This window comes from Rhinatrema bivittatum, chromosome 2, assembly GCF_901001135.1.
Source record: "Rhinatrema bivittatum chromosome 2, aRhiBiv1.1, whole genome shotgun sequence".
NCBI classification, from domain to species: Eukaryota; Metazoa; Chordata; class Amphibia; order Gymnophiona; family Rhinatrematidae; genus Rhinatrema; species Rhinatrema bivittatum.
In genome coordinates this window covers 133,397,904-133,417,763 of record NC_042616.1, presented here as the reverse complement: position 1 = coordinate 133,417,763, position 19,860 = coordinate 133,397,904, and the positions used below count along the sequence as shown (strand labels likewise).

The 19,860-nt window shown below is 42.8% G+C and overlaps 1 protein-coding gene across 1 annotated transcript in view; it reads right to left on the bottom strand.

Annotated features, from left to right (window-relative positions):
• ARMC4 (armadillo repeat containing 4) overlaps positions 1-19,860 on the bottom strand; it is an 890,525-nt gene that overhangs the window by 441,914 nt on the left and 428,751 nt on the right. The window contains exon 14 of the mRNA XM_029588639.1: positions 2,687-2,797. Within this exon, the coding sequence (XP_029444499.1) occupies positions 2,687-2,797 (111 nt within the window). The remainder of the gene's footprint in view (positions 1-2,686; positions 2,798-19,860) is intronic.

The following is a 19,860-nucleotide window of genomic DNA, read 5'->3' as shown; positions in this document are numbered from 1 at the left end:
ATGTTTTCCAGCTTCAAAAGCTTTATTAATGAGGTTTTGGGCGGGTTCTCTAAATTCTTGTGGGAGAGATGGGATTAAATCCTCCATTTGCTTCCAGAGGTTTCGCTGGTATTGTGTAATGTATAATTGATAGGAAGCTATCCTTGAAGTTAACATTGCACCCTGGAATACTTTGCGGCCTAGCGAATCAAGAAACCTGTTGTCCTTTCCTGGAGGATTGTACGAGTGAATCCTTGTCCTTTTAGCTTTTTTCTGGGCAGATTCTACCACTACTGAATTATGAGGAAGTTGTGATTTTTGAAAACCAGGTGCAGCTTATACCAAGTATGTGGAATCCATTCTTCTATTGATTGGGGGAACAGAACATGGATGTTCCCACATTCGTTGCTGTAGTTGGAGCAGTATGTCATGTATGGGAATTGCCATAATTTGTTAAGGTGGGTTGATAAATTGTAACACCTCCAGTGTTTGGTGACGGGTATCTTGTTCTGACTCTAGCTTGAAAGGTATAGAGTCAGCCATGTCTTGAATAAAAGTAGAGAAAGTAAGATCCTCTGGTGGCGATTGCTTCCTAGGGTGTGGTGGGGAAGGATCAGACATGAAAGTTTCAGAAGTGTCTGACTGAGAATCACTCCAGGTGTCATAGTCTGGAGTGTCTAATACTGTCTTCCCTGTTGGTAATGGAGGAGGTACTCCAGATGGTCCTGGTATGGGTTCTTCAGATTGAGATTCCTCTTGCTGTGGATTGGAAGGCAAGGAATCTATTAAATCTTGATATCTCTTTTGAATGGTGTATATAATGCAGCTTCTGATGACACATATTATCCAGAAGGAAGTGGCATCGTTGACATTGTGTGTGACATCGATGGCATCGAGGATTTCAGGATTGGCATCGATGGCAATGTCGATATCGTAGTTTTCCGAGATGATGGAACAGTGGTAATGATAGGTAGTGAGAAATGACCTGAAGTCGTAGTTAGCATTGATGTTGCCTGTGAGGCCGAGGAAAACATCGATGTTGGCATCGGAGAAATAGTTGATATTTCCAGTGTCATAGTGAAGGTTCTTGGTTTCAGGAATGTTGATGTCATCGGACCGATTTCCATCATAGAGGCAAAACCCGGCATCGGGATGGTGCCCGGCACCGTGGCGGTTCCCAGCATCGGGACGGTGTCCGGCATCGGGAGAGTTCCCGGTATTGTCGACATCGTCTGTTCTGGTTGCATCGGTGACATCATAGACGAATAAGACGTCACCGGCATCGGCGATGTCGCCGGCATTGGTAGAGGCACCGGTAGGTGGTCTTTCACAGCTTGCAAAACGGCTTCTCGTATAAGCGATGCGATGTCCTGCGGAATCGGGGAAGGAATCGGCTTCGGTGGATGCAGAGACAAGACAGGTTACGGTGTGAGCGTGTCTACCACGATGGGCCTTCTGGGCATCAGGGTGTCTTTGTGTTTGGACCGTTTTTCGGTCGGTTTCCCGTGGGTGGATGTGAACGGTGAGGCCGAGGCATGTCGATGACGGTGTTTGTGTTTAGGTCTTACCTCGGTAACTGAACGAATCGATGCCATCGATGGTGTAGGTGAAGGTCTGTTGCCCGATCCGTCCGGTCGGTGTTTTTTAAGCAAAACTTTTTTAGGGGCTCCAGCCGGTGATGACTTCAATGAAGTCGAAGGTGTAGGAATTAACTGCAGACTGAAAAGTTGTTGAATTTTTTCTTGACGCAGTTTTCTGCCTTTGGGTGTCATCTCCTGGCATTTTTCACAAGAGGAGATATCATGTTGTTCACCCAAGCAGCTTACACATTCCAAGTGCGGGTCAGTAATCGATATTGTGCGATTACAGGTCGGGCATTTTTTGAAGCCCGACACCATAGTGTCATCGACGGCCATCGATGACTGAAGAGAATTCAAAACGATTTTGAAAAAATCTTTAAGGTAAATTACTTCACCAGCCGATGAAGTATCAAACGAAGTGAGACCCGTGAGGGAGAATTTAAAGAGAAATTGACTTTTTAGTCTGAATACTGAGTGGAAACTCAGAGGGCTCCGGTAACCATGATGCTGATAGCAGCGCGGAAAAAAACGAAACTGGAGTGAGACCCCTGTGGCAGAGAATATCATGGCATGCTGAGCATGCCCAGTAGCCTCAGGTTGCCAGTCAAAAGTTTCTAGAAACTTTGACAGAAGTTTTTCCCATGATAGGGCTCCGTCACTGACGTCACCCATATGTGAGAACTAGCGTCCTACTTGTCCTGGGATAAATATGTCTTTACAGAAAGGGTGATAGACACATACAACAGCTTCTCTATGGAAGAGATAAAGGCAAGGACAGTATCAAAATTCAAGATGATATGGAATAAGCACAGAGTATCTCTGAGGGAGAGGAAGGGTCTATAAAACTCAGCAAGAGATGTGAATGGGCATTCTAAATGGGCCATATGGTCTTTATCTGCTGTCATTTATTATGTTTGTATAATGAAATGCTTCTGCATTTCTAAAAGGTTTAGAAGTTCATAAATGCATGCTGTCAAGGATGAAATGCATGGGGATCAGACTCTTGATGGGATACAAAACATCAAGAGGACTGGTCAGGATAACAAGTTTGAGGAGACCAAACGTAAAAGAACATGATACAAAATAAGTAAAATGAATTACTCTAAGACATATCATTCCATTTTTACCTTAAAGATTGCACTGGCACAGTGCATCTGAAGTTCTTCATTTTCACTACTGAGATTTTTCACAATATCTTCAATCATCCTCTCAGTTTTAATGGCAATTCTATAGGTAGGCTACAAGCAAAATATGATGTTCAATTACAAGTTAATTAGGAAAACAACACAATGAAATACTAATTGTCATTAAAACATAGTTATATAGTATGAACCAGATGACAGTATTATTTTCTGCATAAAGGAATCTATGCACTAATGCTATACATTTATATTAAATAGCATGTTATGCACCAAGGAACTAATATGCATGCTAAAAGGGTCTCTGAAGATATTAACAGGTATATTGTAAAATTAGTATGTTTATGTATGTAATATACCTATTAAATTAATCTAAACAGAGAGGATATATTCAATCTATTCTATCCTATTTTTATTACTATTTTAATGTTTTAATAACAAATTAACAGGAACAACACCATCAGTAAAAGTGCAACTGTAGTCTAATCCACCGCCTCTCGCCACGCAATGGGCCGCAGGCAATTTCAACAGTTTGTCAAGCACTCTATTTATAATCATTTGATGTTGTTCCTCATTTTACTCATAACATTTTATTCAATTTACTTAAAAACATTTTTAATTTTATTTTTTATTATTTACCCCAAAACCAAAAAGGCTATTGTGTACTAAATCCTAAAATTTATAGTTTTATAACTCAATGTCACTAATAACACTATATTTTAATATCATTCAATCCTAAGATTTATGTATTTAACCGCCCTATAGATTTTAATTCAAAACTGTCACTATTACAATCGCTGTAGATTTTTATCATATCGTTTTGTCCTGAAGTATGTATACTTAGCCCCACTGCAGATGTTAATTTAAAACTGTCCCGACATGGGCCATGTTTCGACTGTTTCCAGTCTTCTTCAGGGGATGCCTTGTGTCTTAATCTCAGTTTCAAATTTTATTCTGCCTTTCCAGCGCTCTAATCATTCAATTTGACAGGTTAAGTTCTGCCGGTTTTTCACTATTGCAGTAATGGCGCCTTGGCGTTCAAATTTCCCCTGAAGAAGACTGGAAACAGTCGAAACATGGCCCATGTCGGGACAGTTTTGAATTAATATCTACAGTGGGGCTAAGTATACATACTTCAGGATAAAATGATATGATAAAAATCTACAGCGATTGTGATAGTGACAGTTTTGAATTAAAATCTATAGGGCGGTTAAATACATAAATCTTAGGATTGAATGATATTAAAATATAGTGTTATTAGTGACATTGAGTTATAAAACTATAAATTTTAGGATTTAGTACACAATAGCCTTTTTGGTTTTGGGGTAAATAATAAAAAATAAAATTAAAAATGTTTTTAAGTAAATTGAATAAAATGTTATGAGTAAAATGAGGAACAACATCAAATGATTATAAATAGAGTGCTTGACAAACTGTTGAAATTGCCTGCGGCCCATTGCGTGGCGAGAGGCGGTGGATTAGACTACAGTTGCACTTTTACTGATGGTGTTGTTCCTGTTAATTTGTTATTAAAACATTAAAATAGTAATAAAAATAGGATAGAATAGATTGAATATATCCTCTCTGTTTAGATTAATTTAATTATTGGGTGAGGATACAGAGCTTCTGTGTGGTGATGTAATATACCTATATCAGATGCATATTAGGCATTATTTATTTATTTGCAAACTTCTATTCTGCCTCCCTTGACTTTAAAGGAATATTTAAGGTGGTTTACAAAGGTGCATCTAAGCCCTATATGTAACACAACATATAACCAATAAGTCATATAATATACCACAGAAATAAAATACATTAAACAAACATTCACCAAATTTAATGTCACTCTACTCCCCCCCAGACCTGATACCTCGCTTCCACTAATATAAACCCAGATATGAAATAGGGAGACTATAACCAAAATCCTAACACTACACTCACCTGACATCTTTCAGCAAACTACTACAATTATCCAACTATAACCTAAATCCAACACCACACCACCTTAGTTTATTTACACGTATCTAAGGAGAACTCTTCTGCTATTCCCTCTTCCCAAAGCAAAGCACAACCTTCAGTCTGATTCTGGAAACAGGAACCCTTAAACATTTGCTGAAACTCTGGATGTTCAGTTCTTGCTGTATTTCTAGTAACAAACTGTTCCACAGCTTGGGTACTGCAGCCAAGAAAGCTCTTAATCTGAGCTCTAATCAGTACCCCAGAATGTTGTTGCTTGTGCTGTAGAAACTTGTAGCAGGTGTCTTTCACAAGAGTGTAGATCTTTGTCAGGAATACATTTGTTCAGAGGTAGGCAACTTCAGTCCTCGACTGTTACAAACAGATCAGGTTATCCATAATGAATATGCATGAGAAATATTTGCATACAGTAGAGATGTGCATGCAAATTTCTCTCATGGATATTCATTGCAGATATTCTGAAAACCCAACCTGTTTATGGCACTCGCAGACCACAGTTTCCTACCCCTGTACTAGTTCAATAAATAGTTTAGATAAATAAGTTTTATCCCTCACAATACCCGGAAAGCTAGTGAAGGAGTTTAACTTTTGCACTTTCTGCTACTAGCAGTTAATGAAGCCCATATAGCAAAGGTCACACATCTGCTCTCCTGGAGCTCCCATTTAAGAACATAAGAAATTGCCATGCTGGGTCAGACCAAGGGTCCATCAAGCTCAGCATCCTGTTTCCAACAAAGGTCAAACCAGGCCACAAGAACCTGGCAAGTACCCAAACACCAAGAAAATCCCATGCTACTGATGCCAATAATAGCAGAGGCCATTCCCTAAATCAACTTGATTAATAGCAGGTAATGGACTTCTCCTCCAAGAACTTATCCATACCTTTTTTAAACCCAGCTACACTAACTGCATGAACCACATCCTCTGGCAACAAATTCCAGAGCATAATTGTGCGATGAGTGAAAAAACATTTTCTCCGATTAGTCTTAAATGTGCAACTTGCTAACTTCATTGAGTGCCTCCTAGTCCTTCTATTATCCAAAAGTGTATATAACTGATTCACATCTACTCGTTGAAGACCTCTCATGATTTGAAAGACCTCTATCATATCCCCCCTCAGCCATCTCTTCTCCAAGTTGAACAGCCCTAACCTCTTCAGCCTTTCCCCATGGGGGAGCCGTTCCATCCCCTTTATCATTTTGGTTGCCCTTCTCTGTACCTTCTCCATTGCAACTATATTTTTTTTGATATGCAGCGACCAGAATTGTACACAGTATTTAAGGTGTGATCTCACCAAGGAGCGATACAGAGGCATTATGACATTTTCCGTTTTATTAACCATTCCTTTCCTAATAATTCCTAACATTCTGTTTGCTTTTTTGACTGCTGCAGGACATTGAGCAGATGATTTCAAAGTATTATCTACTATGATGCCTAGATCTTTTTCCTGGGGTGGTAGCTCCTAATATGGAAGCTAACATTGTGTAACTACCAGCAAGGGTTATTTTTCCCTCTATGCAACACATTAAATTTCATCTGCTGTTTGGATGCCCAATCTTCCAGTCTCGCAAGGTGCTCCTGTAATGTATCACAATCCATTTGTGTTTTATCTACTCTGAATAATTTTGTATCATCCTTTTTTGATTAATTCTGAATAATTCTGAATAATTTTGTATCATTATTTCCTGGCTACTATAGCCCCCAAGTTTATTCTCCTTGTTATTTGTATCTGCGCTTCGGCCTTCTTGTTATATGGTTTTGTTAAGTTAACCCCTAAGTTTGATGTAAACCGGCCTGATATGAAGCTTGTCATGAAGTTCGGTATAGAAAAATGTTAAATAAATAAATAAATAAATCATCCGCAAATTTGATAACCTCACTCGTCGTGTTCCTTTCCAGATCATTTATAAATATATTGAAAAGCACCGGTCCACGTACAGATCTCTGAGGCACTCCACTGTTTACCCTTTTTCACTGAGAAAATTGACCATTTAATCCTACTCTCTATTTCCTGACTTTTAACCAGTTTGTAATCCATGAAAGGATATCGCCTCCTATTCCATGATTTTTTAGTTTTCTTAGAAGCCTCTCATGAGGGACTTTGTCTGTGATATTCTGCAGGTTCTGTAATTTGTTAACTAATTTTCAAGGTAACCTAGCATAGAGAGCTTTGCAATAGTAAACAGTACTCATCACCAACGTGTGCATGATAGATCTTTCTTCTGATTGCTTTAAAAGTGTGGGTATGCTCTCCTTCATGTATAATTTAGTATAGTCTCGCTAAGGCCTAACGTTGATCACTAAAGAAATGTTAGGATTCTGTTAGTGTGTGTGGGCCCTGGGCCGAGATGAGAGATGGTACCGCCCACAGGGAGGAGCCCCATGAGCCTCACCGTCACGAGGTAAGGTCTCAGTGACATCAGACACAGTATCAGTTGACAGTCTTTATTAAAGACAAAGGGGTGCGCAACCCGCGGAGCAGGGTATGCCAGAAAGGAGATCAAAAGACACAGGGTCCTCCGTAGAGTTGGTAGTGATCCGCAAGGCAGGGTACACCGATGATGTCCTCCGTAGAGTTGGTAGTGGCCTGCGGAGCGGAGTACACCCAAGAGAGTCCTCAGCTGAGTCGGTAGTGGTCCGTAGAGCGGGGAACACAGATGAGGTTCCATTGAAGATGGTAATGGTCCGCGAAGTGGGGTACACCGGAGAAGGTCCTCAGTAAGGATGATAGCGGTCTGCAGAGCAGGCATGCTAATGAGGTCCTTTGTAGAGATGGTAATGACCGGCGGAGTGGGGTACTCATGGTGAAGGTCTTCCGTGAAGATGGTAGTGGTCCGCAGAGCAGGGAACAACAATGAGGTCCTCAATAGCAGTGGTAATGGTTCGCGAAGCGGGGTACACCAGAGGGATCCTCGGTAGAGCAGGAAATAGTCTGTGAGGCATGGTACTCACGAAAAGTGGAGTGAAGATTCCAGGGAAGCCCCAGGGAACGGGGCAGGCAGAAGTCCCAGTGGAGACCCTCCGAGAAGCGGTTAGCCTAGACAAGTAAAGGGCCCCCGAGGAGCGGGTACCCAAGACGTCTATGCTGGGAAGCAGGAACTGGAACGCAGGTCCTCAGCGAGTAAGGTGGATTTAGTAAGGAAGGGTTCTCTTTGACAAATCGTTGGTAGGCAGGGCCAGTCGGCTTAAATGTCCAGGTGAGATGACGTCATGCAGAAGGGACGCCCCCGAAGTTCCCGCCATGACGGCTTTAAGACTGGCCAGAGCGCATGTGCCTAGGGACTACTGGAGGCAAGATGGTGGTCAGCGGCGTCTGAGCCGCTCCGGGAAGCCTGGGAGTGGTAGGCAGGCCGTCGGCAGCTGGAGGAGGCTGCCAATCTACCCCACAGAGTCGAGGAAGCAACAAACGAGGTGAGCAGGAGTGGTCGCAGTTGTCTGCAACCAAAGGGCATAACAAGAAACATATAAAGAAACATAGAAAAGACAACAGAATAGGATCAAATGGTCCATCTAGTCTGCCCAGCAAGATTAAGGTACTAACTGCTACTCTGTGCAGGTTACTCCCATGTTTCTCTCACGGATAGTGACTACTGCTCTATGCAGTTATCCCCAAGCCTTATGATACCCATAAAAATTGCAGCAAGCAACATTTTTTACTTGGTGATGAACTTTCTTGAAAATTCAGACACTGCTGTCTGATGTGCTTTGCTTATGGATGTGGCCGAAGAAGCAGTCCTGTGCTTTTTCCCTTATGTCTGCATATCAGTACCCCAGAATGTTGAAGTCAGGCCCTCTTAGTTGTTGTCTGTATCCAATTCCCCTTTAACTCTGCCATCAAAGTGGGGAGTAATGTTGCAGTTGAATTAAAAGCATCAAGGCATACTGGTTAAGGGTAGTAATCTCAATACCTTCTGTTAAGAGTAGTAACTGCCACCCCAGCAAGTTACCTCTCTGCATGCTTTTCTCATTTCCATCTTCTATCCTTTTGAGATCCATAGTGTTTATCCCATGCATCTTTGAATTCTTTGCCTGTTTTCATCTTCACTATCTCCTCCAGAAGGTCTTTCCAGGCATCTACCACCCTTTCCATGAAGAAATATTTTCTGACGTAGGTTCTGAGTCGTCCGCCCTGAGTTTCATTTCATGACTCCTAGTTATATTGTTTTCTTTCCAATGGAAAAAGTTCAAAGTACATGCATCATTAAAATCTTTCAGGTATCTGAAGGTCTGTATCATATCTCCCCTGCACCTCCTCTCTTCCAGGGTATACATAGTCAGATCTTTCAGCCTCTCCTCATAGGTCTTCCAAAACGGACCCCACACCATTTTGGTTGCCCTTCTCTGAACTGCCTCCATCCTGTCTCTATCCTTTTTGAGATATGGACTCCATAACTGAACCCAGTACTCCAGGTGAGGTCGCACCAAGGACCTATTCAAGGACATTATCACCTCCTTTTTCTTACTGGTTATTCCTCTCTCTATGCAACCCAGCATTCTTCTGGTGTTAGCTATCCCCTTGTCATATTGCTTCGCCATCTTCAGATAACCAGACACTATTACCCCAAGATCCCTTTCTTGGTCCATGTGCATCAGTCTTTCACCCCCAATCACATACAGTTCTTTTAGATTACCGCACCCCAGATGCATGACTCTGCACTTCTTGGCATTGAATCCTAGCTACCAAATCTTTGACTACTCTTCAAGCTTTCTGAAATCACTTTTCATTCTCTCTACTCCTTCAGGCAAGTCCACTCTGTTGCAGATCTAAGTATCATCCACAAACAATCCCCTTTTTGCAAGAAAGGGATCAGGGTGCCCAGGGAAACCATCTTGAACTTTTCTTTTTTTACTAGCGTGTTCAAGGCCTTTAGGTCTAGAATGGGATGGAGACCCCCTGTTTTCTTTGGTCCTGGATTTGGGCCACCACATCCTTTATTCTATCTCTGAAGAGATTCTCTCCTGTACATGGCATGTCAACGAGTTGCTCCTGCATCTCCGGTGTGAGATCAGAGTCTGCAGGTGCCAATTCCCACTGCAGAGACCCTTGATGCCATCTCAAAAACATATGACAAACAGAAACTGTGTTTCCTGCCCACCAGGGCCTTATGCACCAGTCACTGGAGGGTGTCTTCTGCTGCTGAGGCAGTTGCTCGGAAACATCCTGCACCTGCTTCAGGATGTCCCGCATGTATTGGCTCATATTGATCTGGTAGGCAGCTATATGGGCAAAAAGCATAGCACCCTGAAACACCTTTCTCCCAGGAGTACCTATTGCTCTGTGATCCTTCCCTGGGGGCACCGAGGAATATGTTCAATTGCACTTTGCCTTCTTCAGAGTGGATTCAACTACCAGTTATTAGTGGGGCAGCTGACACTTGTCGAATCTGAGAGCCTTTTGAAGGAGATAAATCACATCCATCTTCTTAGTCACAGGAGGCAATGTGAGGGGGTGTTCCCATATCCTCATCAGTAACTCCATGCTGGGATTGCCATGATCTCCTTGGGAGGCTCCACGTACTGGAGAATATCTAGCATTTGAGCCTGGTATTCTCTTCAGACATTAACTGAAATGGGATGGTCATCGCCATCACCTGAACAAAGCCTGCTAAGGAGGGATCTTCTGCTAGGAACTCCTTCGATCATCTGGAGAAGATGATTCTGAGGGAAGACCATCCAAAGCATCATCAGAAGCCACAGAGGAGTCATCCCCCCAAGGGTCATAGGTGCCCTTGTCTCCTCTGTCATCAACTGGTGAGGGACCCTAAGTACTTGGCCCTTGACCAGTAGTGTAGGCACCGATGGAACTAGCTGTTTTGGCCCAGGCCCTGGTGATGTCTCTGGTATCAGGGGGGCTTCCTCCTCCAAGGAACTGAAGATGACAATCAGATCGGCTGGTGGTGGCAGCAGTGCTCCGCAGGGTTCAATGCCGCCCTGGGAACCAACAGCTGGGTCGGTAACAAGCCAATAAGCGCAGGGATTCCATCAGCAGCTCGAGGAGTGACGGTGCCGGCATTAGTGCCATTGGTGCTAAGATGCCAAAGCAGCGCATTGCCTTCTCCATGACCAGCTGCACATGCCTCTCCAATTCCTCCTTGAACATCGCTGATGCCAGAACATGCTGGGATGCAGGAAGTGTAACCAGATTGGTAGCTGGCATAGGGAATGATGGAGATCATGGAACATCCCTGACATTGATGGATGGTTGGCTCTCTTCGCCACAGGGTTGCTTCAGGGACATCACAGCAGAAGCTGGTGCATCCCCATGCCTGACACCAAGCGTTGATGGGGACCGATCCAGATTCTTCCTTGGCTTCCCTCGATGCTCGGATCTGTCTTTCCCTGGAGCAAAGTTCAAGGACTTCGAACCCGACATCATCGACCTGGAGGAGCCTGAAGTTGGCCAGTCTCTGGCATACTTCTCAGCTGATGACCTCATTGGAACTGGTGACCCCGCCGATGTAGATGGTTCAGTGTCCATCGATGTAGCTCCAAGATTCCTCGATGCTGATGCTTCCGATGCCGATATATCGGTCTTTATTGGCTTGAAGAGGCACTCCATCTTGTCGAGCCAGATCTTACGTTCATTAGTGATTATCCTGGCATACTTGCTGCAACCCCAGATGTTGTGCGGTGCCCCAAGGCAGAGGACACATCTATTATGGGGGTTCATGATAGACATGGTTGTCACATACCTGGGGCACTGCTTGAAACCTGAAGTGGACATGTCATCACAAAACAAAAGATGCATAAGAACATAAAAAAATGCCATACTGGGTCAGACCAAGGGTCCATCAAGCCCAGCATCCTGTTTCCAATAGTGGCCAATCCAGGCCATAAGAACCTGGCAAGTACCCAGAAACTAAGTCAATTCCATGTTATCTTTGTTAATGGCAGTGGGTATTCTCTAAGTGAACTTAATAGCAAGTAATGGACTTCTCCTCCAAGAACTTATCCAATCCTTTTTTAAACACAGCTATACTACCTGCACTAACCACATCCTCTGGCAACAAATTCCAGAGTTTAATTGTGCGTTGAGTAAAAAAGAACTCTCAGATTAGTTTTAAATGTGCCCATGCTAACTTCATGGAGTGCCCCCTAGTCTTTCTACTATCCAAAAGAGTAAATAACCGATTCACATCTACCCATTCTAGACCTCTCATGATTTTAAACATCTCTATCATATCCCCCCTCAGCCGTCTCTTCTCCAAGCTGAAAAGTCCTAACCTCTTTAGTCTTTCCTCATAGGTGAGCTGTTCCATTCCCCTTATCATTTTGGTAGCCCTTCTCTGTACCTTCTCCATCGCAATTATATCTTTTTTGAGATGCGGCGACCAGAATTGTACACAGTATTCAAGGTGCAGTCTCACCATGGAGCGATACAGAGGCATTATGACATTTTCCGTTTTATTCACCATTCCCTTTCTAATAATTCCCAACATTCTGTTTGCTTTTTTGGCTGCCGCAGCACACTGAACCAACGATTTCAATGTGTTATCCACTATGACGCCTAGATCTCTTTCTTGGGTTGTAGCACCTAATATGGAACCCAACATTGTGTAATTATAGCATGGGTTATTTTTCCCTACATATATGCATCACCTTGCACGTATATGCATCACCTTGCACATTAAATTTCATCTGCCATTTGGATGCCCAATTTTCCAGTCTCACAAGGTCTTCCTGCAATTTATCACAATCTGCTTGTGATTTAACTACTCTGAACAATTTTGTGTCATCTGCAAATTTGATTATCTCACTCATCTTATTTCTTTCCAGATCATTTATAAATATATTGAAAAGTAAGGGTCCCAATACAGATCCCTGAGGCACTCCACCGTCCACTCCCTTCCACTGAGAAAATTGTCCATTTAATCCTACTCTCTGTTTCCTGTCTTTTAGCCAGTTTGCAATCCACGAAAGGACATCACCACCTATCCCATGACTTTTTACTTTTCCTAGAAGCCTCTCATGAGGAACTTTGTCAAACGCATTCTGAAAATCCAAGTATACTACATCTACCGGTTCACCTTTATCCACATGTTTATTAACTCCTTCAAAAAAGTGAAGCAGATTTGTGAGGCAAGACTTGCCCTGGGTAAAGCCATGCTGACTTTGTTCCATTAAACCATGTCTTTCTATATGTTCTGTGATTTTGATGTTTAGAACACTTTCTACTATTTTTCCTGGCACTGAAGTCAGGCTAACCGGTCTGTAGTTTCCTGGATCGCCCCTGGAGCCCTTTTTAAATATTGGGGTTACATTTGCTATCCTCCAGTCTTCAGGTACAATGGATGATTTTAATGATAGGTTACAAATTTTTACTAATAGGTCTGAACTGATCATAATTGATGGTGGAAGCTGTCAATGGCAGCAGGTACCGAGCGCATCGCCACCATAGAGGGATCACCAACGAAAAGAAACTTACTCAAAAATTCCAAAAAACCTATCTAGGATGCTGAAGGGATAAATGGGGGGACAAAAGAAAAACACTGAAAAAAGCACTGAAAATTTGTGCCCAAAATTGAGGCTCCCACAACTGCAAGATGGGAGGCTCCATGGAAAAAAAGAGACTGAGGGGATCCCCTCAATGATGTGTGGTATATTGCATGCTCAAAGAGGCTCAGTCAAAGTTTTAGAAACTTTGACATAAGTTTCCCGTGCCAGGCACCATCCGATAATATCACTCATGTGTGAGGACTGCCATCCTGCTTGATCTTGGAGAACTAGCTATTAAGGCAGGCTAACCACAAAAGAGCTAAGTCAGCATCACTATTGCAACTTTCCTTAAGGAACAGCATATCTAGGTTCAGCTCTACTAACAGTTGAAAAATTATATCTGTTTTAGTCTTTAAAGAACAAATATGCACATAAGCTGTAGAAAATGAAAATGTAACAATGGATTCCATCAAAATGCTATTCTTTTGGATCAGGAGATGTGGGGGAATTGCTAATTCTGAAGGCTACTTAAAACTCTTATATGATGTTGAAATACCTGAACAATCACAGTGACCACGATCCCATACAACTGAAATATCTTGCAATGAGTCCAGCATTTAAAAAATATTAGTCCTTAGAATAGTTTCAACCATTTTTCATAAGAACATAAAACCTGTTATACTGGGTCAGTCAAAGGTCCCTCAAGCCCAGTATCCTATTTCCGAAAGTCGCTGATCCAGGTCACAAGTACCTGGCAGGATCCTAAGGGGTAGACAGCTACCATGGAGGCTGATATTCAACAGTCGAGCACCTTCTTAAGTTAGCTGGATATAGCTATCTGGATGACTAACAGGAATATTCAGAGACACGGCCACACTGCTGAATATCCCCAGCTATCTTAAAGTTAACCAGATAAGTATATCTGGCAAACTATAGGCCAATCCTAACTCCGGCCAACTCTGAAATGCCTCCCACCTGTCCCTGAATTATGCGGGTAAATTCTAGCCGCATAACTCGTTATGCGGCTAAAATTTAGCAGCATATGGCTTTAAATTTAGCCGGCTAACCATTTAGACGGAAAACTTTTCAGTTATCCATCTAAATGGCTTTGGAATATCGACCTCCATGCTGCTTATTCCCAGGATAAGAAGTGGATTTCTGCAACTCCACATTAATAATGGTTTATGGACTTTTCCTCCAGGAACTTGTCCAAACCTTTTTTAAATGTAACTACACTAATAGCTTTCACCATATCCTCTGGCAACAAATTCCAGAGCTTAATTATGCGTTGAGTAAAAAAGTATTTTCTTTTATTAGTTTTAAATCTATCACCTAGTAACTTCATTACGTGTCCCCTAGTCTTTGTACTTTTTGAAAGATTAAACAACAAAGTAACGTTAATTCGTTCCACTCCACTCATTATTTTATAGACTTCTATCATATTTTTGCTCAGCCATCTCTTCTCCAGGCTGAAGAGTCCTATTTTCTTTAGCCTTTCTTCATGGGGGATATGTTCTATCATTTTGGTTGCCCTTTTCTATTTCTACTATATCTTTTTTGAGATGTGGTGACCAGAACTGCACACAATACTTAAGATGACATCGCACCATGGAGTAATACAGAAGCATTATAATATACTCTATTTTAGTCTCCATTCCTTTTCTAATAATTCCTAGCATTCTATTTGTTTTCTTGGCTGCTGCTGCACACTGACCAAAAGATTTCAACTTATTATCAACGTTGATGCCTAGATCCTTTCCTGAATGGTGACTCCTAATGTGGACCCTTGCACTATGTTGCTATAATTTAGGTTACCCTTCCCAAGTGTATCACTTTGCAGTTATCCAATCCCGCCCCTTTGAATAAATTTGCCAAATTTACATTAGACCACGCATTGCGATAACTATCGCGTGCATTATGGTGTTATCACGGGCGTTAAAGCATTTTGATGAATGACCGTGATAGACAGATAACTATTACATTATCCATCTAAATGGCTTCTGAATATGGATCTCAACGTGTAGGAAGTCCCAAAATGATGGAACACTTACTGACTAAAGCAACCCAGCTCACCCGTGGAGAGTGGACTATTGGGTGAACAGGCTGCACAAAACTGTTTGTCCAAAGTTAATGTCACTTCTTGAGCGATTGTCCAGACAGTAATGGATTGTGAGGATAAATACAGATAACCAAGTTGCAGGTTCGCAGATGTCTTTGATAGAAACTGTTCCTAGATGAACAACAAGTGGCCAGGACTCTGCCTTTACAAATGTAACATTTTGGCCGGCCGGAGGATGTCCCATGACCAGTTGCATTTACCCCCGAACACTGTCCTCACGTTCGAGATGCTGCCATGCTGCCGTGTCTACCATGGCACATGTGCAGCATGCCAGCATTTAAAGGCCTTGTGGCAAGAAACTGAACCACCAGTGCTTTGTGGTGATATCACGTGACTGGGTATTTAAACTTCAGCTGAATTCCAAGATTTGCCTCAAAATTAATCTGAATAGCTGGGAGAAATATTTTGATTCTTTACCATAAATATAGAAGTAATACAATTCATTTAAATTTTTTAATTGTTCATCAAGGATCACTACTCCATGATGAGTACAGAGTATAAATTAGGTTTCCTAACCCAACCTTTAAGTGTGTCCTGCCTTCAGTAAGCATTCAAGTAACACCAGTCAACTCAGGCCAAGGTTGGGGTAGGCAGCGAGCAAACAGTGTCTGGGTCCAGGCCATGGTTAGAGCAGGCAGTGCATATGTTGCTTGCTCTCTCAACTTTGCTTGCCTTGTCTTGCTTCCTTGTTAGGTGCCTCGTTGTTGCCTTACCTTGCCTTGTCATGCTCTGCCTAGCCCTGCTTGTGACTTGGTCCCCAGTATTTTGTCTTCCTCTTGTCTGCCTATCTCTGCCTGACTCCTGATTCTGACCCTTCCCGTGGACTTGACTACTCTTCTGCTTGCTGCCTGCTCCAACCATGGTCTGGACCCAGACACGGTTTGCTTGCTGCCTACCCCAACCTTGGCCTGAGTTGACTGGTGTTACTTGAATGCTTACTGAAGGCAGGACACACTTAAAGGTTGGCTTAGGAAACCTAATTTATACTCTGTACTCAACATGGAGTAGTGATCCTTGATGAACAATTAAAAAATTAAAATGAATTGCATTACTTCTGTATTTATGGTAAAGAATCAAAATATTTCTCCCAGCAATTCAGATTAATTTTGAGAGCTGCACTTGAGAACTCCTAAACATTTGAGGTATATAATGCCTTTTAATAGATTATAGTCACCAAATTAGTTAATTACGCATGGAACACTGCTAGGCTTAAACATATTCTACAGAAGAAAACATGGTTATTTGGCACTTTTGTTTGAAATAGAAGGCACTTGCCTCAGTTACGTACTCTTCTTCCTGAAGAGATTGCTACTAAAAACACCACCTTCCAGATGAGGATTTACAATGAAAAAGAGTCCAAAGGTTCAATGGAGGTATCGTTAACTGTGCAAGGACCATGTTGAGATCCCATGGACAGCAAGCCTCGAGACTGGGGGTTTCATATCCCAACACACTTTCATGAATTTGGAAACCAGAGGTTGAATGGAGATTGAGTTGCCCTCTACCTGAGAGTGATTTGCTGCGATGGCACTCAAAAGCACCCTTATGGAAGAAGTGCAGAGCCTGATGATAACAGGTAGAACAAGTATCTGAGATAATCTCTTGGGTGGTAGGCAGTTGAATCTATGGATGCTGACTGACACCAATTGAGAAATAGTTTCTATTTAAAAGCATGACTTCCTAGTGGATGGTATTCTTGCAGAAATTATGATATCTTCTATCTCCTTAGGTAACGCCCAAAGGGCAACTAATGAGCATTCAATCTCCAAGCCATCACTCTGAGATGAGGTAGATTGGGATGGTACAGCTGACCTCTTTCTTGGTGAGGAGCATCAGAGAGGTTCAGAGCTGAATTGGAGAAAGTATGGAGAGTTTGATAAGGTATGAGTACAGACATGTCTGGGTCATGCTGAAAACATGAGGATCTTGTTGACCTGATCCTGTATATATATTTTGGGGATATTAGTGGTAGTGATGGAAACACTTACAGCAGAATAGAATCCCACTACAGCAGAAACACATCTTGGAATAATATGAACTCATTTGAAAGAATGAAGCAAAATTATTTGATTTTTTAATTGGTTTCTGAAGCAAATAGGTCTATTGCCTATTGGTCCATAGGTCGTTCATCACTTCCTGATTCAATGACCACTGGAAGGGTTGGAAAATCTGACTGAGGTGATCTGTCAGGTCAGAAATGCCTGGAAGATATGTTGCCTGAAGGTAAGCTCCATGGATGAGGGCCTTCACCCAAATTCTTCTGATTGTGTGGCAAAGGACTCCAGGAGTCCATTCCACCTTGCTTGTACATGTAGAACATTGCCACCTGATGGACAAAACTCTTTCTGTAAAGAATTGCTCGAAATTGTACAGATTTATTTGATACTGGTGTTCTGACACTGACTAGGTTCTTTCTGGACAGTAACCCCCTATGCGTGTTCCCCAACATCAATCAGTGCAATGCTCCTTACCTCCACACAACTGGCATAGCTTCCTGTAGTGTGCTGCATATTTGGGCCTGGTTGAAACCACTTGCTCTTGCTGTAACCCTTTTATATACCATACAGCTAGCATTTCTTGTGGGTGCTGACTTATGATGTCATCCCAGTTCTAATATATAAGGAAGATTTGTTCCACAACCTAGCACCTCAGCAACAGGCCCTCCTGCCTTGTCTGCAATGTGTGTTGCTTCTCTTCTTTCTGCCTGCCTGTTTCCTGTCCTCCAGTTCTTCGTCCTCCTACTATGGTTCCCATCCAGCTCCTTGTCTTCCTGCCTTGTCCAGCTCCTGGTCTCCCTGTTTTGGTTCTTACCCTGTCCCTTGTCCTTCCTGTCCTGTCCCCTGCCTTGCTCCTCAACTTGTTGGTCTAGTCCAGCTCCCTGTTTGTCTGTTCCAGTCAGAGTCTTGTGTGCCATGGTCCTTGTCTCTCTTATTTTGTCCTTTCTGACTGATTCTTTGTTCTGATCCCAGGCTGGTTCTGACTACACCTGATCTCTGCCTGTCTTGATCACTGCCTGAATCGCAACCTTGCCTGTCTGCCACCTGCCCTGACCACCACCTGCATCTTAACTGTGCCTGTCTGCTGCTTGCCCTAACCTCAGCCTGCTCTTTGGCACTGTCTGTGGTCTTTGCCTAAGTCCTGCCGACCCTCAAATCCAAGGGCTCAACCTGCGGAGGAAGGGGTTGGTAAATGTGAAGCCCAGACCTGTTTCCAGTTTCTGTGAGTCTGCCTGCTGTCAGTGGAGGGCCCCCCCTGGGTCACCAGTTAGGCAATGCCAACCTCACCACAGTGCAAGGGCTCACACACTGTGACAACTGGAGGCATCTGTTGCTAGAATCACTTAATGTGGGAACTCCTGGTTTCAATACACTGAATAACCCAGATAAGATGAGAAAGAAGTTAAAAAAGTTGGCTCCATTATGATCAAAGGTCCCATTTACAAGATCTCATGTAGAGGTGAGCAAACTGCCCCTCTTGCACTGCAGCTGCCATATGACTGAGAATGACCAAATGCTGAGCAGATTGTGGAGGATCTCCAGCACACCATGTCCTGCACGAAGACTCTAATCCGAAGTGCTCCATCCTCTAGCAGGAAAACCCTTTGCTATACTGAGTCTATGGAGGCTCTAAAGAATTGGATTCTCTGAGTGAGGACTAAGCAGGCAAAAATGGCTAAGAACCCCAGTGACTTCAGCAGTTTTATTATTCAACTCCTGGAATCAAAAAACTCTGGTCCTTTGCTGGTCTCATCACTAACCAGTCATTCAGATACGTGAACAATGAAATAACCCTGTTGATGTCTTGATAGCTAGCAGGATCCTTCCAAAGCTACCCACCCCAAATGTAGCACGGGATTGCTCTTGCTCCAGGATGAAAAAGAATGAGGCTCCTCCAGGGGTGCTGCAGTTAAGGAGAAAAAGAATCTTCACTCAGAATCAACACGAGATCCATGGACTGATATGACCTTTAGACTGGTATGATTGAAGTATGGAGCAGATGAGTGCTGAGGCATCTACATTGCCCTGAAGAAAGTGGGAGTTTAGAAAACATCCCCCTCTGTCCTTGCACCACGGTCCATGGGCCATGCATTGACGGACTGAGATAATCTTGGTATACTGAGGATGCCAGGTCTTTTTGTGCTGAAGGTGCCTGATGCTCCATGCATCTATGACACCAATAATGCAGATGCGTCACACACTAATGGTGCAGAAACTCCATACACCAGTGGTGAAGATGCTCCACACACCTGTGGAGCAGATGCAATGAGTGTGTAAAAGTTCCATGCACCCTTGGAACAGAAGCACAGATTATGCAGATGCTCCACACACCCCTTGGAGCAGATATATCAATGGTGCAAATGCTCTATGCATCCATAGTGCAAATGCTCCATACATTGATGATGCTTCTTGAATCGATGGCACGATGGTGCACAGCATTGATGATAGTGCAATGCATCAATGGCACCAATGGTGCACATGCTCCATGCATCATTAGCACTAACTGAAACATACCCCTAAATTTTTCAAAATGCTATAAATATAGCAAAAATAGTACCTGTGATTAAAAGAAGGGACATGGTTAGGCTAATTTTCCTGATCTCGCATAGGCAATTTCCGCAAGGTGCGATAAA